We start from the raw sequence: 27,058 nt of genomic DNA, 5'->3' as shown, positions 1-27,058 counted from the left end.
AGCACTAGATTTAGCAAAGCACAAATTAAATCAATTTTAGTGATGCTAATATCAGCTTCTCTCAGTAAAAATTCTATAATAGCATTCAACCCAAAATCATTCAGAATAGCCGTAAAAAGGCTGTCAACATCCATAGTCATGTACAGAAGTCTGTTTATATTTTGTTGTTGATTAATAAAAGCATTAAGAGATGACAAAAAATGTTTAGTATCTTTTATAATCCCCAGTGCTTTAGCCAGTAAACATTTCAACTGATGCTCACTATAAATAGAAGCTGGCTCTGTAATCCATCCGTTGCCTGCCACAATTGGACACATTGATATATATGAATGCATGTGCGTCTGTATATTTTATATATATGTTCATAGGTTCATAGGTTCATACTAGGCTATCTGCCCGAGGGCATTTACAAGCCTAGCCCATAGTTTTGTGACTTACGCCACCCCTTTAGTATGGGGAACTATACCCATTATTTTGCTGTGCCTCTGTCGAGCAGTGACACTGAGGTAATCCCTGGGGTATATCTGCGATCTCCCATCCATTGGTCAAGATTTCTCTTGAACAAGGCCAGCGAGGTGCTCTGCCTCACATATACTGGGATTTTATTCCACAGCATAGGGAGTCTTTGGGTGATGAATCTATCCCTCCAGCATGTCCTATTAATAGCCATGTCGAGGTTTAAGTCTCCCGCCCTTGTGGCTCTGACGGATCTAGATTTTTTGAGGTGAAGCATATTCATCAAATCTGGGTTTGACATGGCCTTGTATGTTAGGCAAAGGTCACCTCTGAGCAAGCGGTAAGCGACTGAATAGAGCTGGAGTTCTTTCAGTCGGGCAGCATATGACAGATGTTTGAGACCCTTTATCCTTTTGGTGAGGAACTTTTGTGGCCTCTCCAGCTGCTGCAAGTGTCGGGTCAGATACATTCCGAATGGGGCATTGTACTCAATCATTGGTCTGATGAGTGATGAGTATAGGGAGACTATGACCTCCCTTGATCTAGATGAGAATCCCTTCATGATAAGGTGGGCAATGTAGAAGGTCTTCCTAACTACTTTAGCTACATGTGTGTCGAATGACAGACTACTATCAACCTGGGTCCCTAGGTCCCTGATAACTTCTTCTGTGCTCAGTGGATTGCCACCTATTTGGTAGCTAGGGGTAACCTTGTTTTTCCCGAAGGGTATGACTATGCATTTTTTGGCATTTAACTTTAGGCCATGGCTCTGGCACCAGTTATCCGTTTCTGTGAGACCCTTCTGAAGGATATCTGTGTCAGATGTGTTTTCTACTATGGTGCCCAGTTTGCAGTCATCTGCAAACTTTGTCAGCCATAACCCTCCTGTGTTTGCTTGTACTTCGGAAAAGTAGATGCCAAACAAGAGTGGGCCCAGGACTGAGCCCTGTGGTACACCACTTGTGACAGGCTTTGAGTCTGACATGGCGCCAGCAACTCTGACCCTGTGGGTTCTGTCACTCAGCCAGTTTGCAACCCATCTTGTGATGTATGGGTTAACATTTAAGCTGATGAGTTTTTCAATGATACCCGAGTGGGGTATTGTATCGAAGGCCTTCGCCAGATCGAGGTAGGCTGTATGGACTGCCTTTCCCTCATCAATGGCTTTGGTGACTGTTTCGAAAAAGTCAACCAAGTTTAGAAGGCATGATCTGCCTTTGACAAAGCCAAACTGGGATGGATCCAAAGTCTGCAAATTCCCTATGTCTTTATTTATGAGGTCCATTATGATCCTCTCCATGGCTTTGCATATGTGTGTATATATCTATATATATATATATATATATATATATATATATATATATATATATATATATATAGATAGATATAGATATAAAATAGTCACAAACCAAACAGGTTCCACATAAAGACCTTCCTATGTTGCATGGAATAAATAGACAAAAACAACCAAATTAAATTAATACTTCAGCACCATATTAATGCTTGAAGGAATCCTCTATTAGCAGTTACCAAACCATGGTTTCACTCAGAAGAGCTTTTTCAATGGAGTAATGAAATTGTTTGTGTATGTAAGTTATATTAGATTACAGGAAAATTTCACATGACAAATGAAAGCCATTCTTAAAGAAGCAAAACAAAAGGCAGCTGTTATCTATATTAGAATATGCCTTATCTCTAATCCCTGCCAAATATACAAAAACTGCCAAAGATTGTTGGTTGAAATGTATATAATATAGTTCATCATCAGTGCACTGAACACCCTTTACCTCATCATTCACTTATAATGAGATACTTCTACATGTATATGATTGTACTGTCATAATGTGCTTCTGTTGCATACAAATGATTGTACTGTCACGATGTACTACAGTTATATGTATACCAGGATTGTACTGTCATGATTTACTACAGTTTTATATATATATATATATATATATATATATGAGGATTGTACTGTCACGATATACTGCAGTTGTATGTATACGAGGATTGTACTGTCATGATGTACTGCAGTTATATGTATATGAGGATTGTACTGTCACGATGTACTGCAGTTATACATATATGAGGATTGTACTGTCACGATGTACTGCAGTTATATGTATACAAGGATTGTACTGTCACGATGTACTGTAGTTATATGTATACGAGGATTGTACTGTCACAATGTACTGCAGTTATATGTATACGAGGATTGTACTGTCATGATGTACTGCACTTATATGTATACGAGGATTGTACTGTCACGATGTACTGCAGTTATATGTATACAAGGATTGTACTGCAGTATATGTATACGAGGATTGTACTGTCACATTGTACTGTAGTTATATGGATACGAGGATTGTACTGTCACGATGTACTGCAGTTATATGTATACAAGGATTGTACTGTCACGATGTACTGCAGTATATGTATACGAGGATTGTACTGTCATGTTGTACAGCAGTTATGTATACGAGGATTGTACTGTCACGATGTACTACAGTTATATGTATACGAGGATTGTACTGTCACAACGCACTGACTACAGTTATAGGTGTACGAGGATTGTACTGTCACAATGCACTCACTACAGTTATAGGTATATGAGGATTGTACTGTCACAATGCACTACTGTTGTGTATACAAGGATTGTACTGTTACAATGTACTACAGTTGTATGTATATGAGGATTGTACTGTCACAATGTACTACAGTTATATGTATATGAGGATTGTACTGTCACAATGTTCTACAGTTATATGTTTACGAGGATTGTACTGTCACGATGTACTGCAGTTATATGTATACGAGGATTGTACTGTCACAATGTACTGCAGTTATATGTATACGAGGATTGTATTGTCATGATGTACAACAGTTATATGTATACAAGGAGTATACTGTCACAATGTACTACAGTTAGGATTGTACTGTCATGATGTACTACAATTATATGTATACGAGGATTGTACTGTCACAATGTACTACAGTTATATGTATACGAGGATTGTACTGTCACGATGTACTACAGTTATATGTATACGAGGATTGTACTGTCACAATGCACTCACTACAGTTATAGGTATGTGAGGATTGTACTGTCACAATGTACTACAGTTATATGTATACGAGGATTGTACTGTCACAATGTACTACAGTTATATGTATATGAGGATTGCACTGTCATGATGTACTGCAGTTATATGTATACAAGAATTGTACTGTCATGATGTACTACAGTTATAATTATATGAGGATTGTACTGTCACGATGTACTACAGTTGTATGTATACAAGGATTGTACTTTCACGATGTACTACAGTTATATGTATACGAGGATTGTACTGTCACAATGTACTACAGTTATATGTATACGAGGATTGTGCTGTCACAGTGTGCTACAGTTATATGTATACAAAGATTGTACTGTTACAATGTACTACAGTCATATGTATACGAGGATTGTACTGTCACAATGTACTACAGTTATATGTATGAGGATTGTGCTGTCAGTGTGCTACAGTTATATGTATACAATTGCCCTGCCAACTGTCCCTGATTTTTACTCCAATTTTAGCTCTATCCCTCTTAAACCCTTGTATAACTGGTGACCTTTGGAGGAAAGGTGATAAATTACACTTAACAAATAATAAATAATGACAAGAATTAAGAGTTATAGACTTCTTTTGCGTCCGAAAATGTATATTAATTCACATTCTCATATTCTGCCAGTCTCAGGTTAAAAGTGTCCCTAATTTTTTTCCAAATTTGTCCCTGATTCTATTAAAATTTGTCCCTGATTGACTGAGAGCTATGCCTGTCACAATGTGCTACTGTTGTAAGCATATGGTTGCACTGTCATAATGTACTACAGTTACATGTATATGATTGACCTCTCATAGTACTACTCTTGCATGTATATGACTGTATTGCAATAATATGCTACTGTTATAAGTATATGATTGTATTTCATAATGTGCTTCTGTTACATGTATATGATTGTACTGTCATACATGTAACGGAAGCACGTTGTTATATGTATGTTACATGAATATGACTGTACTATGATAATGTGTTACTGTTACATATATATAATTGTACTGCTGCAGTGTGCTATTGTTACATATATATAATTGTCCTGTCATAGGGCTGCTGTTACATGTATATGATTGTACTGTCATAATGTGCTTCTGTTACATGTGTATGATTGTATTATATAAAAATAAAAGAAAGCCATATGGGTTATGGCATCAGTTAATTTTGAATGACTTGTACCATGACAATTTTAAGAACGAGTCTTTTCACTCTAGGGTAGCAAGGGCTTAGAACTGCTTACCTCTGTACATTAGTAATTCTCCAACAGTTAATTCTTTTAAATGCAGCATAGGCAATTATTTTAAAGATGAGATTTCTTCACATACTCCACATGAAATAGGGCTCATCACAGTCTCATATGAGTTCCTAAACCATCATAGTAACAAAGTAATATTGTGACATTTGCAAAGTACAAAAAGATTACACCAGTTTTGTGAAGCTTGCACTGGCTACCTATTAAAGAGAGAATAATATCAAAGGTTTTTGTGATACTCTGTTTTGCCCTGTATGTTTTGGGTCCCCACTATCTGCTGGAGGTTTTGACCTGGTAAAAGTTGACTTACTCTCCATGCCTAGACTCCTAGGGGCTGCTGGAAGTTCTGTCATTTCATCTGTAAATTCAGGCATCTGGATGTTTAATTATCAAGTTCCATGTGTGGAAATTGCTATCTGTATGGTTGAGAGAGTGAGTATGTTACTCCTGCTGCTACTGCCAATCTGTCTTGCAACCATTTAAAGGTTCGATTTGCTTAACTTTATTGCCATTCAGATGAAACATTTTATTTTTGGTTATTTGTAATTGAGTAGTGTAGTACTAATTTGTTTTATGCCATATTTTTTCTAGCATCTCATGCTATAGTTGCTGTTTTGCTATAATTTTGTATACTCTTTTATTCATGCAGTACAAGGCTTACAGGCACTTAAGTGACATTGAAGATGAATATTATAAATCACAGTTGTGTTTCAAATTATACCTTCTAATGTACAGTCAGAAACAGATATTTGAGTATTTGTTTCTCAGCTGTACTGGATACAGACTTGAACATCTTTCAGTATATTATGATTGCAGTAATACACAACAAAAGGCATGCATGTTGATAACTGGTGTCAGCATACCTTTCAACTGTCCATATTTTCAATGTCCAGATTTTTGCCTCATATTTTTAGTCTTTTCCTCATAAAGTTTGTAGTTTTCTGGCACACTATTGAGGACTAAAGTCACAACATAATATCATACTTTTGAGTTTCAGATTTCATATTCTGCAGAAAATGCATGCTAACATAAAACATATTGTAGCAACTGTCTAAGTTTATAAGAGCAGTATTTACAGTCTGTTTTTATTTATTTTTGCCTTTGTCTCCTTTTTATTTTTGGCTTTGACCACCTTTATTGCATTAGGATTCTGAGAGGTATCAGCTCGTCTTACAAATGTCTTTCAGTTCACAGTTTACTTTTTGAAGGAAGGGCTAACAAGTTTACACTTAGGTTTTAAAACCATGTGCAGTATACTTACCACTCCTGGATAACTTGTGCTGTTGTGAATATACCTAAATACATGTGAGCTGTGTTTATTATTTTGAATCATTTCACTCTATTAAACAAAATTGTGTGCTATTAAATAAGTAAAACACACATTCTTTAGGCTACAGCTGATGATTCATAATGAAACGTGCCATACATTTCTATTATCTGGTGGTGTAGCAGAAAAATACGATGAAGTATTTATTCAGGTTATAATGCCTGTGCTCTGTATAGCTTTCTCCTAACCATTATGATCTGATTCATTTCCTGTGTGTGGTACTATAGAAATCAAGCAGTGACCATCAGGCATGACAGTTATTTTCATCAGACAAACAACACAGACATGCATGTCTTAAGTTGCTTGGCATGTTCATTTATGAGTTGCTCATTATGCCAGTCACACAAATTGCCAAGACAAGCGCACCATTTCTTGATTAGCAAGCTCACCTGTTCACTGACTGCTGATTTTATTAATTCAGTTAAAGAAGAAACCTAGGAAACTCACACCACAGTGACCCATTTATCCACAACCCCTTTTTCCCATTTTTTTCACATGGGGTCAGGGTATCATTTCAACAGTGACAATCATTTACTGCCAAGGTTTCCACTGCTAGGTGGCTGGCCATGTCACGGCCACACCCAGTGATTCAGTATAGTTATTTGTTCTGACTACCAAACCATGCTAACTGTAATGCATCAGCAACAAGACACCCTATTCTCTCCGCCACTTCTTAGAAACAGAGTTTCTTCCACTAAATGAAAGTCATGTCTTATTAGCTAATACAGCTATAGATGTTATGTCTGTTAATGTTATCCTGGGGCTTAGCTTTGCTTTTCTGTAACCTAACCAGTTTTGTTGTGTAGTATTCTAGTTCTAACTTGCTCTTTAAACTTCCCTGCCTGCACTTTGTATGCTGTCATGCTGTGATAATAGTAATCTAGAGATAGTAAACATTAAGGTAATGATTATTTAATAGATGGTTGCTAGGTTACTATTTAATCAATTAAGCTGATTGGCTAAATCCAAAGTGATGTATTTATAGTTTTGTATTTGTACTCCACTAATTCTGAAGAAGCCAATGTGTTTGGTGAAAGTGCTAAGTTTTTGGGAGTATTTACATAGTTCATGGCATTAAAGTGGAGTTTTAAGTTTGTATTGTGTGTTTTTTTTTATGTTTTCCATTTATTAGTTGGTGCCCTTTTGGGTTTTTATTACATTTTTTGTTTTAATCTTAATGTCTTCCTCATTTCATTTGTTTTGGATAAATACATGTTGTATTTCCCCTCAATCTCTGATGCTGCTGAGAGGGCTGTGCTGATTCTTCCACTGAAGGACACTGGCAGATGCTCAGTTCTTTAATACCAGTCCCCGAAATGATGAAAAACATCCATTTTTAAACTGCATGAGCAGCTTATTGCAAGAAATAAATAAATAAAGCAATTTAGCGGTTAGCGTTGCCACCTTACAGCAAGAGGTTCTCCAGTTTGATCCTTGGCCAGGATGCCTTCTCTGCGGAGTCTGCATGTCCTCCCTGTGGTCGCGTGGGTTTCCTCCGGCTGCTCAGATTTCCTCCCACATCCCAAAGTAGGTGGACTGGACACTCTAAATTGGCCTTAGGGGTGAATGAGTGCATGTGTGTACCTTTTGTGGAAGGTTGGGTGCCGGGCTGGCAACTCGACACTGTAAAACTCCACTGCCAATCAAGAGCGGACAGGTGATCCACTGTGGCGACCCCTAATTGGGAAAAGCCGAAAGAAGAAGACTGCAATAAATAAATACAATTTTCCTTCTTCCCGTTGTAGCATCCTACCTCTAAGCAAAAGCGCATATTATGGCACTGAATATAAAGCATATTACATTTTACAGAATATATTTCAAGCCTGATCATGTTCTCTTTTTGTCATTTCAGCCCAGAAGCTATTGGATGTGAGAGCTCAGTTTATTGGCGGTGTGAATGTGAGCATAATCAAGGACCTCATCGATGAACTGTTGCAGGAAAACGTGTTAAATGATAGTGAAGCAGAGGATATTAATGAGGGCTGTACCAGGACAAAAGACAAGGCCAGGGTTTTAATTGACATGGTACGGAAGAAAGGTGATAATGCAAGCAGGAAATTCATTGAGTGCCTCCAAAGCAAGGACAACACATTGTTTTGTAAACTACAGCTGGTTACTGACATAGGTATGTGTTACAGGGACTGAAGAAATATTTACCTGATGCAGATTATTTTTCAAATTATATACATTTATCATTAAATTAGGTATATTCATAATTTCATTTTGTCATGCTAGAGCAGCCTTGAGAGAGATCTACTTCGCAGGTTTAGCTCTAAAATAAGTGTTACACTTTCTGTTATCATTGTTGTGGTTCGAAAAAGACAGATGTTAGACAAGATGTGAATTCTCCCATATTTTCCACTTTTTATGCTGTATATTACTTCTGACATGTGATAAGATTTTGTTTTAAAACAAGAAACATCTTTATTAAATTATCACTTATGACATAAGCAAGCCTACATTTATTTAATGAAAACAAGCTATATTGATATATTTTAGTTGAAAACATTATACATCTCGTATCCAGTTGTCAGTCAAATATTACATAGTTTATTCAAATCCTGCTTTCCTTAAAACCTCATTTCTCCTCCAAAGCATTACTCTGCGTGTGTTGTTTTTACAATTCCCATTTTTTTCCTATATAATTCACTCCCTCCCTTTTCTAAAGATCCCATTTCCAGTTGTTTTATCTCTGTTACTATGTTCACTACTTCTAGTACAGTTGGTTGAGACTTGAATTTCCATTTTCTAGTAATTGCTTTTTTGACAGCCACCATAATTAGACTCAGCAAGGTCATACTATGTCTAGGCAATTCCAATTCTGTATCAAACCTTAAAAAATAATTTCCTTAGTTATACCAATTTGCTCATCCATTATTGTTGATTGAATAGTCTGGAGGGAATTTTTAAAGTCTGCCAACTCATTACACTCCCCAAAAATATGTTCCTAATTATCTCTTTCTTCCCCATCACACCTGCAACACTTGCTGTCTACCTGAAAAAATACTTTAGAGTCTATGTGGGGTATAAAAATGTCTATGTAAATACTTCCAAGCAAAGTTCCTTGTATTTCCCCTTGGTGTCTCTTCTTGCTTGCTTCTATTAGTCCTATGTAGACCTTTGCCAGGCCTCCAGTTTGGTCTTTTTCCCCTGACCTGCATTAAGCATCTTCGTACTAATTCCTTTTGCTTTCCAGTTATACATGTTTTTACAGGATAAAGTTTAGAACTTGCTTCTTCAAAGGATTTCTTCTCTGTTGATTTATGACCTTCTGTTAGTGAGGAAAACTGTATTGAGTTGTTTATTCCTCAAGCATTTCCTGGCTTTCACCTAGGTGGAAGTTCTATGAAATCTTCCCATCCATGATGATAATCTCCTGTTTTCTTGGACAGATATGCAGAGCTGCTCAGAATTCTTCTTCCTCTTCTTCTGATATAGCACAGGTGGGTATTTTCAGTCTTTCCCCTCACTCTGTTTCTCAAAAAGTATGCAGGTGGGCCCAGTGTGAACACTCATCCTTCTCTTGAGTTGGCTAATTATCAGGAGTCTTTGGAATCTTCATGTCCAGTACCAGAATGCCATATTATGTGTTCATTCCTCTCTTCTAGTGCCTGCTAGGATCTAACATCCACTTTGCTGGCATTGGGTGGGCTGAGCTCAGTGTTACTAGTCTTGGTCTCCTTTCAAATTCACCAAGGTTGTGTGAGGCTGCATCTGGATTATCTGAGTTTTGGACTATCTTGCACAGGGCTGTTTGCCCCAAAATGAGATTCAGAACTGGTTCAGCCTTTGGTTTCTGACTGAGGCTCCTAACCAAACTTACCCTTCTTTGTGTTCTTTTTCTGCACTGCATGCATTGGTCCCAGTGTCTTAGCTAATGTTGTAGAAGTCCAGCAATGGTGGATCAGTCTCAGTTCACAATGCATCAACAATTCCACCATGGAAGAGTCACATACAGGTTCTCTGCCCTGCAACACAGCAAACCTTCAGAGCTGCTTCTTGCTTATGTCTGTGTATTTGGGAATCTATTAATTAGGAAAATCTACTGCCAGATGTCTGTCCTTTTTTTTTTTTTGGATGTGAAAAGTTTCCTGTAGGCACAGTCAAAGGGCTTATTTGGGAATTTTATGCTCGTTTCACAAACATTTCTGGAAATAATGGGTTCCTTTTTCCATCACAGTGATTCTAACCTACTGTCACCCCGCATTTGATGTCAAGGTTTAGTTGTGTTCTCTCTATTTGATTGGACCTTCTGGAAGGAAAGCCATTTCACACCATATGGCAGACTGGTAAATTGTCTTTCTCTTTGCTCTGTGAATATCTTAGAGTTGCCTAGCCACTCGATGTCATTAGGTGAATTTACTCCCATCCCCTAGCTTCAAGATATATGCTTGTGCAGCTTAGCTCAGTCACAGCAATTTGTAGCACTGAAACCACTTGTACAGTTCATGTCTAACATTAGAATCACTGGAGTAAATGTACTTGTCATGTAGTTTTCTTACAGAACCACCTATTGAGAACTGCAGCCATTGTGAGAGTCAAGATTCCCGGAGTCTAACAGTAAAGATAGCTAAACTTTCATCTTGGAGCTCAATAGTGGGCTCTTTTTCTAGACTTTTATGTGATCAATAGGCAGGTATGTGTGGTATTAGGTCTGCCTTTTTCTAAGATCTGTAGAGGAGTCTTCTTTTTCGTACTGCATTACGTAACATTATAGGTGGTGCTTCTGGATCTCTGTTGGCAGAGGCATTCCAATGTCTTAGATGCTAGGACCCTGGTCTCCCCTTGTGGGTTCATTGCTCTGTCTCAGAAGTGGGATTACCCACTGTTCTGTGCTGTTCTGTGTTTGTGGGAGAGTCCAGTTATTGGACCCTGATTTGGTATTGTTGGACTGTACCTTACTGGGAGAGGGGAAGATTCTAGGTTCCTTCTGGCAGATTCTGCTAGTGAGTATGTTCTCTTAGGGGTCTGTTAGTACTTTCATTTCCACTATTTGTATAAGCAGGTCCAAACTGTAAACTAGCCAATCTGCTCATATGAAAGCTTGAATACTGAAGCCTCTTCCATCTTGTTCAGTCTTATGCTCCTTGGATTTTGGGATAGCTAATCAGTCTTCATGAAATTCCTGGAATTTGGTTCCCCCCTCACAACAAGGTGTTGATGGTTGTGGTGGCAGGAGATTGCTCTCTCATTCTTTAAGGCATTAATGGTGGGCTTATGGGACATTAGTGTTTGTGACCATTTCAGCCTGGACTGGGGCATATAGCAGTGCTCTCTTCCATTTACCCAACTATATTCCATTTCATTTCTGTTTCTATTTTTATGAAAGGTCTACTTCAACAGTGAACAGCCAGACCGGTAGTGGAGAAGGGTAAGTTTATCCCTGATGTGGAGCCATTTTATTGCCAACTTTTTGCTTCCTTGGTTGTGCAGACCAGTATGATGTCACTTATCCCTTGAAGAAAAATTGCCTTTCCTGTAACTTTCTGTCTTAAAATATATTCTCCACTGTGCTCTGGCACAGATGCTTTCAGTTTCCCCCTTATTTCCTGGACTTGTAGATTTGAAAAAAATGAAATTACACTTGGATGACTAAAAAGGTTTGCGTCTCTTACTTTTGTTTGGGAGATATGGTGCCTTTTAGATAATGTCAGCCAGAGGTGCTTCTAAAAGAGCTTGCTTGGAATAGCCTCTAAAGGGCATTAAAGGTTCATTAACTCCATACAAGCAAGAAAGTATGACAGTTTGGGATTCTGTTAATGATGTGGCCTTTTTTGAAACATTGATTATATATCTTGTGCTATCAACATTCTCACCTTCCTGAACATTTCAGGATTTGCACATCTGTATCTTCCCCTTAGAGTGATATTTTCATTTGACATTTCCAGCACATGACATGGTATGCTTATGAAACAGACCAGTACTCTAAGGATGTTTTTTTTCTGCAAATGGACCCCTTGTATTCGACTGCTAACTGGTGGATTGAGATACCACCATATCTGTACCCTTCAGTATGGAACACATGGCCCTGGTGTCCTATCATCCTTTAGATTAAGATTTAGAATGAACTTCTTGTGTTCCTCTAGTCATTCACCTGCTTGTGGCACTTGTAGTTTAGTATGTTTTTCAGTTAGCAAAGCTCATATGATTCCCAAAAATACATAAATACCACGATTTGGAACACCACTTCAAGGATAAAATGACTTCTTTATTTGACACAGTTGTGGTACCTCGGCTTCTTGCCTTCTAATGGAACATATTAAACATAATTGTGTCCCTTTAAATACCCCATTTTTAATAATTAGCCAATTAAATAAACCAATCCATTGAACCAGTTCATTAAACATTATTCTCAGACTTTTGAGTTGTTGCACTTCCATATAAACCAAATGACATTAAATGTTTTAACAATGATTATAAATACACATCTAAACAGTTTAAATACACTTCTAACAGTTTTAAATGCAATGCCATTATATAACTAGACATTTTATTAAATATATGTGTTTTTATATTTTGAATGTATCGAAAACACTGTTAAACACATTTTACCTGCATATTATAAAGTGCAATTAACATCCTGACTTCCTTACTTCAAATGATGGCAAAATTCATTCCATTAAAATACAAATACAAAAATTAATTCCTTAAGCCAATTCATTCAAACTATTGCACTTTCATATGAAGGTGAAATAATATTAAATGTTTTAACAAGTCATAAGTATACATTTTAAACAATTTTAAACATGGTCATTATATGACTAAATGTCTTATCAAATGCATATTGTATGTTTTTAAATACATCCGAAAACATTATTAAAACCACTTTTATATATGATAAAGTGCTTGCGGCACTTCTAGTTTATTCTGTTCTTCAGTTAGCAAAGCTCATATGATAGTCTGGGCTATGCAGTAGTTCTCTCCATTCTTGGCTGCATGCTGCTGGTGCTGATGTTGGAATAGTTTTCTGAAGTGATCTAACTCCCAGCTGCTTTGATATTCTAAAGATGGCTTTAGGTGTAGCCCTAAGAGGAGCATTAATAATAGGGCCATCCATCTCTTCAGACTTGACAGGGAACGTGACCTTTTCAGGCAACATATTCCACACGTGCAGGTGATGGCTATTTTAAAGAGATTTTGGTCAGCATCAGGGAGTTCACCGTGTTGGTCACTGGGTTCACTAACGCGTAGGATTCCACAAAATGTTTTGGTCACCGGAATAGCTGTCAGCTATTAGTTTTGAGAGATTCTGGTCCTAGTGAAGTAGACATGTGAAGCTCTTCTTGCAGGTCAGTTCCAGAACAAGAAGGGTAATTGCTCTTGGATGAGGGGAAGGTTTCCTTGTGCACATAGATGAGTGAAGAAAGATGAAACCAGAGCTTTAAAAATCACAATAGAAGGGTGGGAAATAGAGTTAAGATGTCCACAAGACAGAAACTAGAATTAGATTTATTTATTTACCTGAGTTTTCATTAGAGAGATGAGGAAAAGTACTCTCCAGTCTGAATGAGTAATTTATCACAAACGGCTCTTAGCCAAGTTTTTCCTTCTAATGTGAGTATGCTGTTCTCACATCCACCATAACCATTATATACCAGCAGAGTACAGTTATGAGATTCAGACACACAGTCTCTGAGTGTACTGTTTGTAGGATACAGCTCAGTAGAATACCAAACTCACATATGAGCCCTCCATGGACCATCAGATTACTATTCTAGTATGTTAGACCTTTTTTGTTAATCTTGTTTAAATTCTGTTTTTATTAATAGCACATTCATTTAACAAGTATGTTCCTGTCAATGTTTACATAGTCTTGGATTATTGTCATTTTCCAGTTTGCTTGCAAATATTATTTTAATGTTTTCTAGAACCTCAGCCATCCATACCTGCTGCTTCTGATCAATGGATAATTCCCTGCCGTTTGGAGGATTACCAGCGGATAGTTAACAGCGAAGCTAATCAGGTTCTCCTTCTTGTCTTCATTATTTCTTTCCTCTGATTCTTGACTGCCTCACCGTTTCTTACTCTTCCTTCTACCTTTAGTCCTGTACTGCTTGACTGATATGCAGTTGGTAAGTTGAATTGAGTTTCTGGCATTATTATTCTGTTTGTTAAACTGTGGCTTTGCTGTTTTTTATTCATTCTAAAAATGTGGCTTCTTAAATTTTATGTGACAGACAATAGCATGTTCAGTGGATACAGATTTGCCAAAATGCAAGTAGATGGTATCACTGAAAAGGCTTAACATGAGCACAGTAAACAAAATGTATTTGTTTTGCCATGTGTGCATGCTGGAGTACAAGTGTATCAATGGTGTTTGTGCATGTTAGAAAGTGTGTGTGTGTGTGTGTGTGTGTGTGTGTGTGTGTGTGTGTGTGTGTGTGTGTGTGTGTGTGTGTGTGTCTGAGTGTACATGTGATGGAATGAATCTGATTAATTTTGTCATTTATGTGCACAACTTTGTGTTTGGCAGATGTCATCCAGCACTGTTACATGTACATTACTATCAATACACATAGGAAGGGTTTAACAAAGGCTGCATATAGTAGAAATATGTGAAACCAACAGTAACATCGCTAAGTGAGTGAGCTGTTTATGGACTGGGACAGTGGACACAGGCAATACTGGGCACTCTCAGACAAAGAGACATAGAACAGCATCTAATGGTGAACATAAAGATCATCCATCATGCCGAGATGTCAGGGAAAGGTATTTCACTGGAAAGAAGTAGAACCACATTGCCATGGAGACTGTATATAGGAGGGTGGTTGATTGGTAAAGGCAGCCGGGCAGTCACTTGTGATGTGACAGCATCTGCTGCTCCTATAAAGGCTTGATAGAGCCTTTATACAGATGTGTCATGCAGAAATGCCTGCTTCTGTATAGCTAAAGAGTCAGACAGCCAAGCAGTGAGAATGTTGAAGTTTCAAATGACAGAAGCGGCTGTAGAATACCACTAACCAGGAGTATCTTCATGGTTGTTATTAGAAGATACTTAGTATGGCCATCACAGAGCAGATTTCACACAGATCCCCATGAGAAACATCAGACATGGTAGGAATATGTGCTGTAGTCCAAAGCCACAGTTTTGTTACACAGATACTACGTTACTGATTACACACATTCCTACCCCAAACACTAGATCCTACAGTGTTGTAGTTGCTGCCTGCAGCAATAGCCTGTACAAAAAAGGTGCCACCATAGGATCATTGAATGGTTGCTTATTCATGTTCATTGCATGTGCCAGACACGCAGGCACAGAAGAAAAATATGACACTGTGGGACAGTGGTTATATAAGAATTGCATTAAACTGGACAGGGACAACATGTCATGGATTTCCTTTTAATTTTTTTAAGTTAAAGGAATGTGTGTGTGTGTATATATATATATATATATATATATATATATATATATATATATATATATATATATATAAATAAATATTTATATACACACACACACACACACACACACACACACACAGAGGACTCTGATGACTGAATTACCAAGTATCAAGAAAATTTATGCAACACATATTTTACAAACAATGTTTGAATTGATAATGAGGTTTAGTGCACATATTTTTCTGTAAGTAGATAATATAATGGGGAGGATGGTGTCCAAAGGTGTACTTTTGTTATTCAAGAAATCTTTATTGAACAGGTCTCAGCAGCAATATGACATGTATGACAATAGGAAGCGCCCAACTTGTCTCCTGTAATTCATGCAGTAGAGCATTGTATTGGGATGATTTCAACAATGGTACCAGATAATCAGTGAAAATAATTTGTTTCTCAGTCATTTTAAAAAAATGTTTACCTTCTTTGTGTAATAGTGAAATCCAACCATTTGTTATGCCAAATCAGAAAAAGGCAGCTGTACTGAGGAAACAGTAGTTTTGAACCCAACCATGAGGATGAAAAGTGATTCAGCAGTGGCCTAGGCCACTTCTGCAGAAGCTGTATCAGAAAATCAAGATGAAAAATGGGGCAGATAGTTTCTCTCCAAATTTAAAATGAATTACAAAGGATGAGCTCATCCCTTCAGGAAAATGCAAACAGAAACAATAAGTGGTTACAGAGGATGAAGTAGTTTTCAGTGAGATCTTTGACATTAGTCCTGCAGGCTATTGTAGAAGAAAATGCAGAGCTGAAGTTCTTGGTCCAAGTAGTCAAAGCGAGACTGTACTTGGTCAAGGGGCTGTTAGACCACTAGGATTTATGTACAATGTAGAATCATATTTTTAATGACATCTTGATGCATGTATAAGGGGACAACTTTCACTTTTATTAAAAAGAAGATTACCTTGTGATCTGGGAAGGAAGAACAGAAACTGCGTGTGGCATGAGTGTACTTGGACTGTATGACCAATGTCAATTAGCAATGACAGACCTCTACACCTGATATTAAACCATTTTGAGTCATTTTATCAAAAGGAGCATGTGCTATCTTTATTGTAAAATAGTGCCGACAGTTATCATATGAAGACAGGGTGTTTGTTGACCAGGACTGGTAACCAGGCACATATGCTTTCCTTCTGGCACTACAGATGTGCTAACAAAGACCATTAAGATTTATGTTGACATACCCTGCTTTCTTTAAGTCTCAGAAATATAAGCACTTTTTTGGAGGCAAATCAAACTGTTCAATATCTGCAGAAAGATTACAGCCAGCAAGGTGGAGATAAAACTGGATATCTTTGAGGGAAACAGAACCTTAATACCTATGATGAATGGCAGCAATTGGTCCATAGGAGAAATTTAGATATTGAGTCATTACCACTGTTAAAATAATGCACGATACTTAGAAAGTGGCATTATCTACCTGAAAAAAAGTTTTCATTGTCAACAGTGGAGGCGGTGGTGGACAAAATGTAGATGCAGGAGAAAGATCTGCAAATATACTGAATAAATGTTTTTGTCAAGACTGCAGATCTAAAAGTGAAGGCAAGGAACATACAACACAGTGATATTCACAACATAATGACTGTGATAGTGACTGTTTTCAATGTACAATACAGGGTAAATTGAGCAAGTTGCAGGCCATGGTAAGTTAAGATTATCTTAATATAGCAAAATATACTTTAGGACTATAAGCTATTCATTTTTTCTATAGTGATTTGATTTTTGAGCTTTATGTTAACTGCTAGAATGAACCTGTTTGTTTTTGCATATATTTTCTTTATTAATGTGACTGTATGGGAGTTTAATTATTGTGTTTACTTGGGGCAGTCAGCTGATAGTATAAAGTGAAATGCTCAAACAATTATTTCACTTTGAGTAGGTCAACTGACATATCTACTGTTACCAGAATTGTGGACTGGGGATATGAAAATGAAATGTTACTTACTTTAGATTATGATTTTTCAGGATTAATAGGTTCACAGGTTCATAGGCACTTCCATGGCTATTAATCTATGAGGATCTTAAGAAGCCTAGCCTTACATTCATATATTTTTTGGGTCTTATATTTTGTGGCTGAATCACTCAGAAGCAAGCAGAACAAATATATGTAGGGCCTTTTTTTAGGCAAGGTTCAAATGACAAATTCACCACCAAAACAGGTGCAAGCAAAATCTGAGGGTAATGCTACTCAATGCTAGAAGTCTAAACCTCAAAATGCACTCACTCGAGGCACTCCTTAAAATGGAGGACATTGACATCTGTGCAGTGACAGAGACCTGGTTCAAAGCTCCAGAGAGAACCCCTGCATTACCAAGCTATAATTCATACCACACCTTTCAGCCACCTAACCCGGACCGAAGCACTAAAGGCAGAGGCGTGTCCATATTCATTTAGGATATCCACACCTCGAGGCTAGTTGCACAGCATAATGGATCAGAGATTGTCTAAATGCAACTAACTGGACAAGACCACAATCCAAATTGTAGCTTGCTACAGACCCCCCACCATGCCCCAGGATTCCCACGCCTCATTTCTTGATGCACTGGAAAATATTAGGGTACAACCCAACACCCTAATAATGGGAGATTTGAACTACCCCACCATTAACTGGGAAAACTACCCATGCACCAACTTTTTTGCTCAACATTTTCTGGAATTCATAAATTCCAATTCCTTGGATCAACTTATTCACACCCCCACCAGGGGCAGCAATATCCTAGACCTGGTCATTGCCAACATGGGCGGCCAGTGTTCCACACCAGAGGTCAATTCCTCGTTGGTCAGATCCAACCACAAGCTAATCACCCTAGACATCCACATCCTTCCCCCACCCCCCATTAGAGAAACCACCATAAAAAACTTCTCCAAAGCCAACTTCACACTTCTTAAGAGAGAAGTGGCAAACTTCATGACACCCATGCAGACAAACAATAGACATGCGAAAGCAAATAGGTTCCACATGGCAAAGTAGAAAACACAAATACCTTTATTCCAGTGCAGGGGTAAGTGCTTTGGTTTGATGAAGCAGATTGTATCTGTGAAAACGCTTACCCCTGCACTGGAATAAAGGAATTTGTGTTTTCTACTTTGCCGTGTGGAACGTATTTGCTTTCATTTACATTTTTCCTGTTTGGCTTTTGTTTCCGTTATTCTTTTAGAGTTTCATTGGTTGGACAATAGAGGTACGACTGCTGAATCATACACATATTCACTTTATAAGCACTTACACGAGTGCATGGATCGTGCTATCCTTAACAGAAGATGCTATCCTCCAAAAAAAGGAAGCCAATCTGGTGGTCCTCTGCCATAAACAAACTCTGCAACAGAAGAAAGAAACTGGTGCAAAAAAGAGTAAAATCCCATGACTGGAGGAACTCCATGGTCAGCCTCAGTAAGAAGCTGAGATCCCTCATAAAATCTTCCAAAGCTAGTTATGAAAACAAAATTGCCACTGACTCTAAAGACAGCCACAAAGCATTCTATAGCTGTGTCAAGGATCTCAATGGCAACACTCAGATCTGCTCTGAGTTACAACACAATGGCGCTAAATATACAGAACCAATTGATATTGCCAACATCCTGGCAGATAGGTTCAGTGCTAACTTTACCCACCTCTCTCCCCCTAGAGGGCCCATCTCTATACCGGAAGAATGCAAAGTTCCTGTAATCATGGCTGCACAGGTACAAAAACACTCTCCAAAGCCATGAACACAGCATCTATGGGACCAGACAATATCCCAGGCTGTATTCTACATGAACTACAGAATGAACTGGCACCCCACCTAAGTACCATGTTCAATCATAGCCTCACCTCAGGCTTTGTGCCCACTGAATGGCACACCACGACGGTTATCCCACTGCACAAAGGGGGAGCCACGATGGACCCCGGGAACTACCGCCCCATTAGCCTGACGAGCCTGGTCTGCAAGGCCATGGAATGTGTGATCATGGAACTTATAAACAAAGACGTTGGTAATCTTCAAACTCTGGACCCCACCCAGTTTGGGTTTGTAAAAGGCAGATCATGTCTCCTAAACGTGATAGACTTCTTTGAAGCAGTCACCAAAGCCGTAGATGAGAGTAAGGTGATTCACACAGCCTATCTAGATCTTGCCAAGGCTTTTGACACCACCCCCCACTCTGGAATTATAGATAAACTCACTAAACTAGGTATAAATCCCTATGTCACAAGATGGGTTGCCAACTGGCTCACTGACAGAACCCACACTGTGAAAGAAGCAGACTCCAAATCTGACTTTAGACCAGTAACAAGTGGAGTACCACAGGGTTCAGTCCTGGGTCCTCTCCTGTTTGGTATCTACTTCTCTGAAGTACAGGCTAACACAGAAGGTCTTCGGCTAACGAAGTTCGTAGATGACTGCAAACTAGGAGCCATAATCTAAACTCCTAACGATGTGGACATATTACAAAAGGGCCGCACTGAGACAGATGCCTGGTGTGAAAGCCATGACCTCAAGCTCAATGCCAAAAAAGTGCATTGTCATCCCCTTTGGTAAAAACTCTGTACCCATGAACTTCAACATAGGCAGTAGTATACTTAACACCGAAAGTGTGATAAGAGACCTTGGGACACAGGTGGACAGTTGTCTGTCCTTTGATAATCACATCACCACAATAGTCAGAAAATCCTTCTATGTGACACACTTCATCACAAAAGGTTTCTCATCCAGAAAAAAAAGAGGTCATTGTTCCCCTCTACTCGTCACTCATTAGACCCATTATAGAGTACAATGCCCCTTTTGGTATGTACCTCACAAGGCATCCACAACAACTTGAAAAACCACAGAAATACCTCACAAAGAGGATTACCGGCCTCAATCAGATGCTCTACGCAGACCGTCTCAAAAAACTCCAGCTTTACTCCGTCGCATATCGCCTACTCAGAGGTGACCTCTGCCTAACATACAAAGCTTTGGCAAACCCAGAGCTGTTAGTTTCACTTAAAGAAATCCCAATCCCTCCATGCTACATGCTCTAGGGACCTAAAACTTGTCACCACAATAAACAGAAAATGCCGGAGGGATAGATTCCTGTCCCAGAGACTTCCCATACTCTGGAATAAACTACCTATCTATATCAAACAAAGCTCCTCATTAGCACTCTTCAAGAAAAATCTTGATGATTGGATGGGAAATGGGAAATTCACCCCGAGGATCACTTCTGTGGCTCTGCTCGACAGTGGGACAGGAAAATAATTTTCTTGGGTGGCAAAAGCCAGGGTACCTTTTTGACTGGGCTTGTATAGGCCCCAGGGACGATAGCCTAGTACCTATCTATGAAACTATGAATTCAGGTTTCAATGTAGTTTAAATGAATGTGAGTTTCTGGACAGAAAAGTTTACCGCTCATGCTAAGTCTGTTTTCAATGTAAAACTGTATTGCTTTGTTTAGCAAAATGTTTTCAGTGTTTGCTATAAAATTTGAAGTAAAAGTTTTAAATTAAATCCAAATATTAGTAATCGTTGTTAAAGTGAAGTAGAAAATAGTACACACACTGACAAGTTTGAACGGTGTTTATGGTAACTTGGAAGAAATAGCCAAGTAATTGGGCACTGGAATGGCTGTGGAGTGGTGGGGGGCTGGAGCAGGAAGAGTGATTGGGGGATTTCTGTAGAGTTGGGGGGGCTGGGGCAGGAAGTGGTTTTTGGGGGTATGCTGTGGGCTGGGGAGGCTGTGTGGGGGACTGCTGTGAGAAGGCGGGGCCTGCATGGGGGGGTGATCCATTATACTGCCTAAGGCCCTGTTTGACCATGATCCAGCTGTGGATTTGGGGAGGGGGTATTGAATGTTTAGAGAACACAGGAGTCAGGTTGAGAACTGTGTGTGAGTTTTACGTTTAGGTTCTGGTAGTGATATGTAGTTTATAGGCTCAGGTATTGGGAGGGCTATGTAGAAACAGGAAATCAAGCTGTTGGAAGTTACTGCACTTGCTTTTTTCAGCAACTGGCACCTAGCAAGTGTATCATAAGTTAATAACATGAGACCACCTGTAGTAGACCAGTTATAGACCTACCTAACATCTAGCTAGACTATTAAGTCAGAAATTGTCAAAGGAAAAATATACTTTAAAAATGATCAAAACACGGTAGGTTCAGGTTAAGGCACTTTAATCTTGCAGCAAGGAGACAAAAATGTGCTAATACAGAGTTTGTCTAACCAGAAACAGGAAATACTTTCATTTTTATACATTCTTAAACTGGTCATGTCCTACCAAGCTGACGTAACAGATTACCACCTTTTTCATCATCATCTGCTGACCATCTTTCCCATGAATTTCTGCTGATTTATCAATTTTTATGTGAAACTTCCTGAGGAAAACAACATGGCCTTGATCACTCCCAGTTAGATACATGTTATGTTACCATTCAAGGTACTATGGCTAATTCAAGCACAATGCTAGCAGTTCATTTCTCTAATAATCCTTTGTCTACTTTATCTCTAAGTTACTGCAGCTGCACATGTTCCCATCCTTCGAACAGAGCTGATTGTCTAAAACTATCACATTTACAGAATATAGTATTGTTCATTCATTCGTTCCTGCATAGCAGATAAGCACCTGCTTCTCAAGTACATTTCCAAAAGGCATAAACATGAATATTGCTGTGCTAGCAGTTACTAGGTCAGAGGGCAACTTGCAAGTTTCAGAAAGCATACTGCAGTTTTCAAAAAGCATCTTTTTCAGTCTCATATGAAACTCAATTTGTATATAATACAGTGCATGAAAAATAGAATGAAAAGCGTATTAAAATACTTGGTTATTAATTGGCATTAAGCATACACACATTAATACATATTTTTCTAACATTTCCCTCCTGTTAATACTTTTTAATTCTATTTTCAAAAAAGAATAAACAGTTTGCTTCTTTTCCTAACCTCTTCCACTCAGGATTTGCAGTTAAGAAAGTCATTCAGTTTAAACTTTTATGAAAGTGTTTCACATTCTAGCAGCTCTTCAAATTCAGTACTTTGATACATAGTCTCAGATACTGATATATCTATGAATTCTTTGATTAATTTCTTCATGCAGGGGATTCCACAACAAACACAAACTCCTATTAGGAGTAATCCTACCCCAATGGCAATCAATATGTTCATAAAGATGGAACCCCACCCCCCAAATACACTCTGGAAAAAGTCTGTCAGAGGGTTTGGGCCTGGCTTGGTCATGGCCAACACTTGCTGAATCACCTCGAGATGATCGTAATTTCATGCTGATGGTCAGGAATAAATGCACAACATTCTTCTTTGATTAAAGCGCACGTCCCACCCCTCGCCCGCTAGGGTGAAGTCAAGAGCCATTCGGTTTTGGAGTACTACAGTTCTCATGGCATTCAGTTCATCAGTTATCAGTTCAAGAGCCGAAAAAGTCGCATTACTCATTACTTTGAGAAGTTTCGACAGTTTTTGCAGCTCCCATATCGATTTAACTGCACCATATGCAGGTAATATACCTGCCCAGGATATGACAGCATCACTCAAGTCCATGTGCGCAAGTTTGGTTCCCACATCACGATGGTATTTCCAGCCCGCTTCGATCCGTCCCACTGGATTCTCAGGTTTCTTAACAGTTTTTTTGGTCACGTCTCGGGTATTTCGAATGTTTCCCTGAGGCAAAACTGTAGTGTGTCGGATGGCCGGAACCAGGTACCCCAAAAAACAACTGCCAGACCAATTCTCAGGTAACCATTTATATGCTTTTTTACCACACACAAAATAACAGTCCTCTACTTTAGTTGTTACTTTGTTACGAAATTACTGCCCTGCATGAAATATTTTCCTATCTATTACAGATAACTGTTTAAAAAGTACAGGATTGCGTTGTACCTGATCAAGAGTCTTTTGCATAGATTTCAAAAATGAGTCATAATCTGTACTACAAGATCCACTCAAATCGTTTGGTTTTCTATAACATTTATACTGTACTGTAACATTACACTTACTCTATCCCACTTGGATGGTGTCATTTTTGTAAAAACATACAATTCCTTTTTGTGTCACAGGCAAATACAGTGCTACTTTATCATGTGCTTTAATAGCAACTGTGTCAAAAACCAGATTTTCCCAGGTCTCATTGACCCCTAGGGGGATAGCAGTCATCATTAAACCCCCATATGCTGTTTGTATGGCCGTACAGACCCAGCAGTTCGAAACGTTAAAAGTCTCAGCGTACACATGTGTAATTGACTGATAAGTGTTAAAATTCGGGTGCCAGTCTATGTTTGGTTCATTACGTCTAATCAGTTCAACTTTTGTGGCAGGAAAAAGGAGTGGCCACATCAAAAAGAACAGTGTGATTAGCATAGCTATTAAAATGATCATACAAGTTTTCTGAGGTTGCTCAATGTCTTTATTCACTCTGTACCTGGCCATTATGTTCTCGTTGTACAACGGTAACAAAGTTTTTGTCCAATTCAAAGTTCTTAACCAGTTTACAGTGCATCAAATGAATCCAGGAAGCTCGCTCTGCGATCTTGACTGCAGTGGGTGTTGACAGTAGTACCTGGTATGGTCCTTCCCACTTCGGAGAACTCTAATTCTTTCGCTTCACAATCTTCACCCAGACCCAGGTGCCTGGGGCTACTGGTGCTTCCGATTTCAGTTGTTCTTTATCTGAAACAGAATTTAACTGCAAAAGTTTGTTGTTCAAAAATCGCCTCATATACCCTGCAAGTGAACTGTCAGCCTCCTGCTCTGCAGACATGAGAGGTTTCCACTGAGGTGTATAATATGCCCTCCCAAACAAAGTTTCAAAAGGAGTTAATCCCTTTGCATTTGGAACAGTTATCATGCTCAACAGTGCTAAAGGCAAACAGTGCACCCAGTTCTTCTGTGTCTCGGTCATTAACTTCCTAAGCTTGTTCTTCAACACCCCATTGTGTCTCTCTACTAACCCTGCAGATTGGGGGTGGTAAGCGCAGTGATTTTTTAATGATATCCCAAAATAATGACTAAGTTGCTGTACTGTTTGGTTCACGAAATGTGTACCGTTATCACTATAAATCTTTTCCGGTATGCCAAATCTGGGTATAATTTCTTTAACAAGGACCTTTGCAACAGTGGCTGCATCTGTATTTTTAGTTGGAAAAGCTTCTACCCATTTGGAAAACATATCTATAATGATAAGGCAATACTTTTTATTCTCACATTTATTCAATTCTATGAAATCCATACAAATAGTATGGAACGGATACGGTGGTGTAGGGAAACTCCCTTGCTTAGGCTTCAATGCCCCTTGTGTGTGATGCTTGTTACAAACATGGCATGCTGCACAGAAATTTTTTGTGTAATTTGTAAATCCATAGGTTGTAAACACTCGATTCACTAACTGTACCACCCCCCCTGTTGAGACATGGCTCTGCCCATGGCTCAACAAAGCTGCATATCTAAACAAATTAGATGGCAAAATTGGTTTCTTTTCCTTGGAGATGTACAGTCCCTTTTCAAGGATCGCTCCTCGTTTTATCCACTTCTGTTTTGTAGTAAGTGCCTGCATTGTTTTTAACATTTCTAAATCTAAAGTCTCAGAGGGTTGTAATTCCTCACTCAAAAGAAAAGCTTCTGAGGCTGAAGCTGCTTGCTTTGCAGCTGTATCAGCCCGTGCATTACCTTTTGAAATCCTACCCTGTTGCTTGGTATGAGCTACGCATTTGCAAATAGCTACTTTTTGAGGTAACTGAATAGAATCTAATAGATCTAAAATAAATTGCGCATGATTGATTGGTTTACCAGTAGATGTTATCATTCCTCTATTTTTCCACTGCTGCGCAAAAACATGTACAGTAGAAAAAGCATACTGACTGTCAGTATAAATGTTCACTTTCTTACCTTTTGCTAAGGTACATGCCCTTGTCAAGGCAATCAACTCTGCTGCTTGTGCAGATAAATTGTGTGGTAAAGATTTTGCTTCTAAAGTTTCAGTATCAGAAACGACTGCATACCCCACTAGGATCTGTCCTGTAGGACCCCTCCTGCATGAGCCGTCCACATAGTATGTCACCTCGGCATCATCCAAGGGAACATCCATAAGGTCTTGTCTAGGTAACGTCTTTTGCTCAATCTCCTGCAGGCAGCAGTGTGGTTTTCCATCCGCAGGGGTTGGGAGCAAGGTTGACGGATTCAAAGTTATGCATCGTTCAATTGTCATATGAGGTTGGCTCAACAGTATAGTCATACAGGAAAGATGTCTAGCAGGAGAAAGATATGCTACTTTTTCTTACAATAAAATAATTGCGACTGCATGAGGCACTCTCAATGTCAGAGGGTGGAATAACACTACTGAGGCCAAAGCCTGCACTGCCATTGCAGCTGCAACTACTGCTTGTACACAGTGGGGCAGGGACCACGCCACTGGGTCTAACTGTAATAAGTAGTAAGCTATGGGGCGTTGCTTGTCCCCATGTTGCTGTGTCAGTACTGATGTCATATAACCCTGCTTACAGTCTACAGTTTGAATAAATTGCTTATGATAGTTTGGTAATCCTAAAACTAAGGATGATGCTATAAGTTGTTTCAGCTTGCAGAAAGCTGCTTCTGCTTCTGGTGTCCATTGTAATAAATCCTGTGCTGCCATCGGCTTTTTGAATATTAAATCAGCCAGCGGAGCAGATTCCAAAGCATAATTTGGTATCCAGCTTCGACAAAAATTAGTAGTTCTTAGGAAGGACATCATTTCCTTCTTGGTAGTTGGTCTAGGTGCCTGTAATATTGCTGTTTTTCTATCTTCGTCTAATATTCTACCTTCCTTGGATATTACATATCCCAAGTACTTAACTTGTTTTCTCCAAAGTTGTAGCTTGTCCTTGTTTACTTTGTGACCTTGAGTAGCTAAAAACTGTAATAATGCTATCGTGTCCTCTTTGCATTCTTGCTGGGTGGGGCTGCCAGCAGAATGTCGTCTACATAAAGTAAAATCTGACTACCTCTCGGTGGGATAAATCCTGCCAGGTTGCTTGCCATTTCTTGTGAAATATTGTTGGACTTTCACAATATCCCTGTGGTAATCTTGTATATGTATACCGCTTTCCCTGAAATGTAAATGCAAACCAATATTGGCTGTTAGGGTGTATCGGTATAGAGAAAAATGCATTACTAATATCTACCACAGAAAAATATTTTTGCTCAAGCTTTAAATCATTCAGTAAGGTGTGTGGGTCTGGCACCATCGGTGCCCTGGGTATAACTGCATTATTTACTGCTTGTAAATCTTGGACCATACGCCATTCCCCGTTTGCTTTCCTGACAGGAAATAAGGGTGTATTACATGGTGAATCAGGAGATTCTATTAAGACTCCTTCCTTAAGTAAGGCTGCTATTATAGGTTTGATTCCCATCTCTGCATCCTTTCTCAAGGGATACTGTCTTTTCTGGGGTCTAAATGCTGACTTTGGCGTAATAGTAACTGGTCCTGCTGTTCGTATAAGTCCTACATCTGATTTCCCTGTTGACCAGAGAATGTCTGGTATGCTTTGCAAGGCTTTTTCCTCTTCTTCTAATAA

At 38.8% G+C, this 27,058-nt stretch overlaps 1 protein-coding gene across 2 annotated transcripts in view; it reads left to right on the top strand.

Annotated features, from left to right (window-relative positions):
* Positions 1-27,058, top strand: part of LOC122787442 (caspase-1-like) — a 356,567-nt gene that overhangs the window by 212,796 nt on the left and 116,713 nt on the right. For both annotated transcript variants that reach the window (XM_044054158.1, XM_044054157.1), the window contains exons 2-3: positions 7,990-8,262; positions 14,006-14,100. In XM_044054158.1, coding sequence (XP_043910093.1) covers positions 8,160-8,262; positions 14,006-14,100 — 198 coding nt within the window. In that variant the 5' untranslated portion in view covers positions 7,990-8,159. The remainder of the gene's footprint in view (positions 1-7,989; positions 8,263-14,005; positions 14,101-27,058) is intronic.

The sequence above is a fragment of the Protopterus annectens genome, chromosome 13.part0, assembly GCF_019279795.1.
Source record: "Protopterus annectens isolate FY-2018-M chromosome 13.part0, PAN1.0, whole genome shotgun sequence".
Classification (NCBI taxonomy): Eukaryota; Metazoa; Chordata; order Ceratodontiformes; family Protopteridae; genus Protopterus; species Protopterus annectens.
Note: the sequence above shows the minus strand (reverse complement) of the source record. Positions and strands in the feature narration are given on the sequence as shown.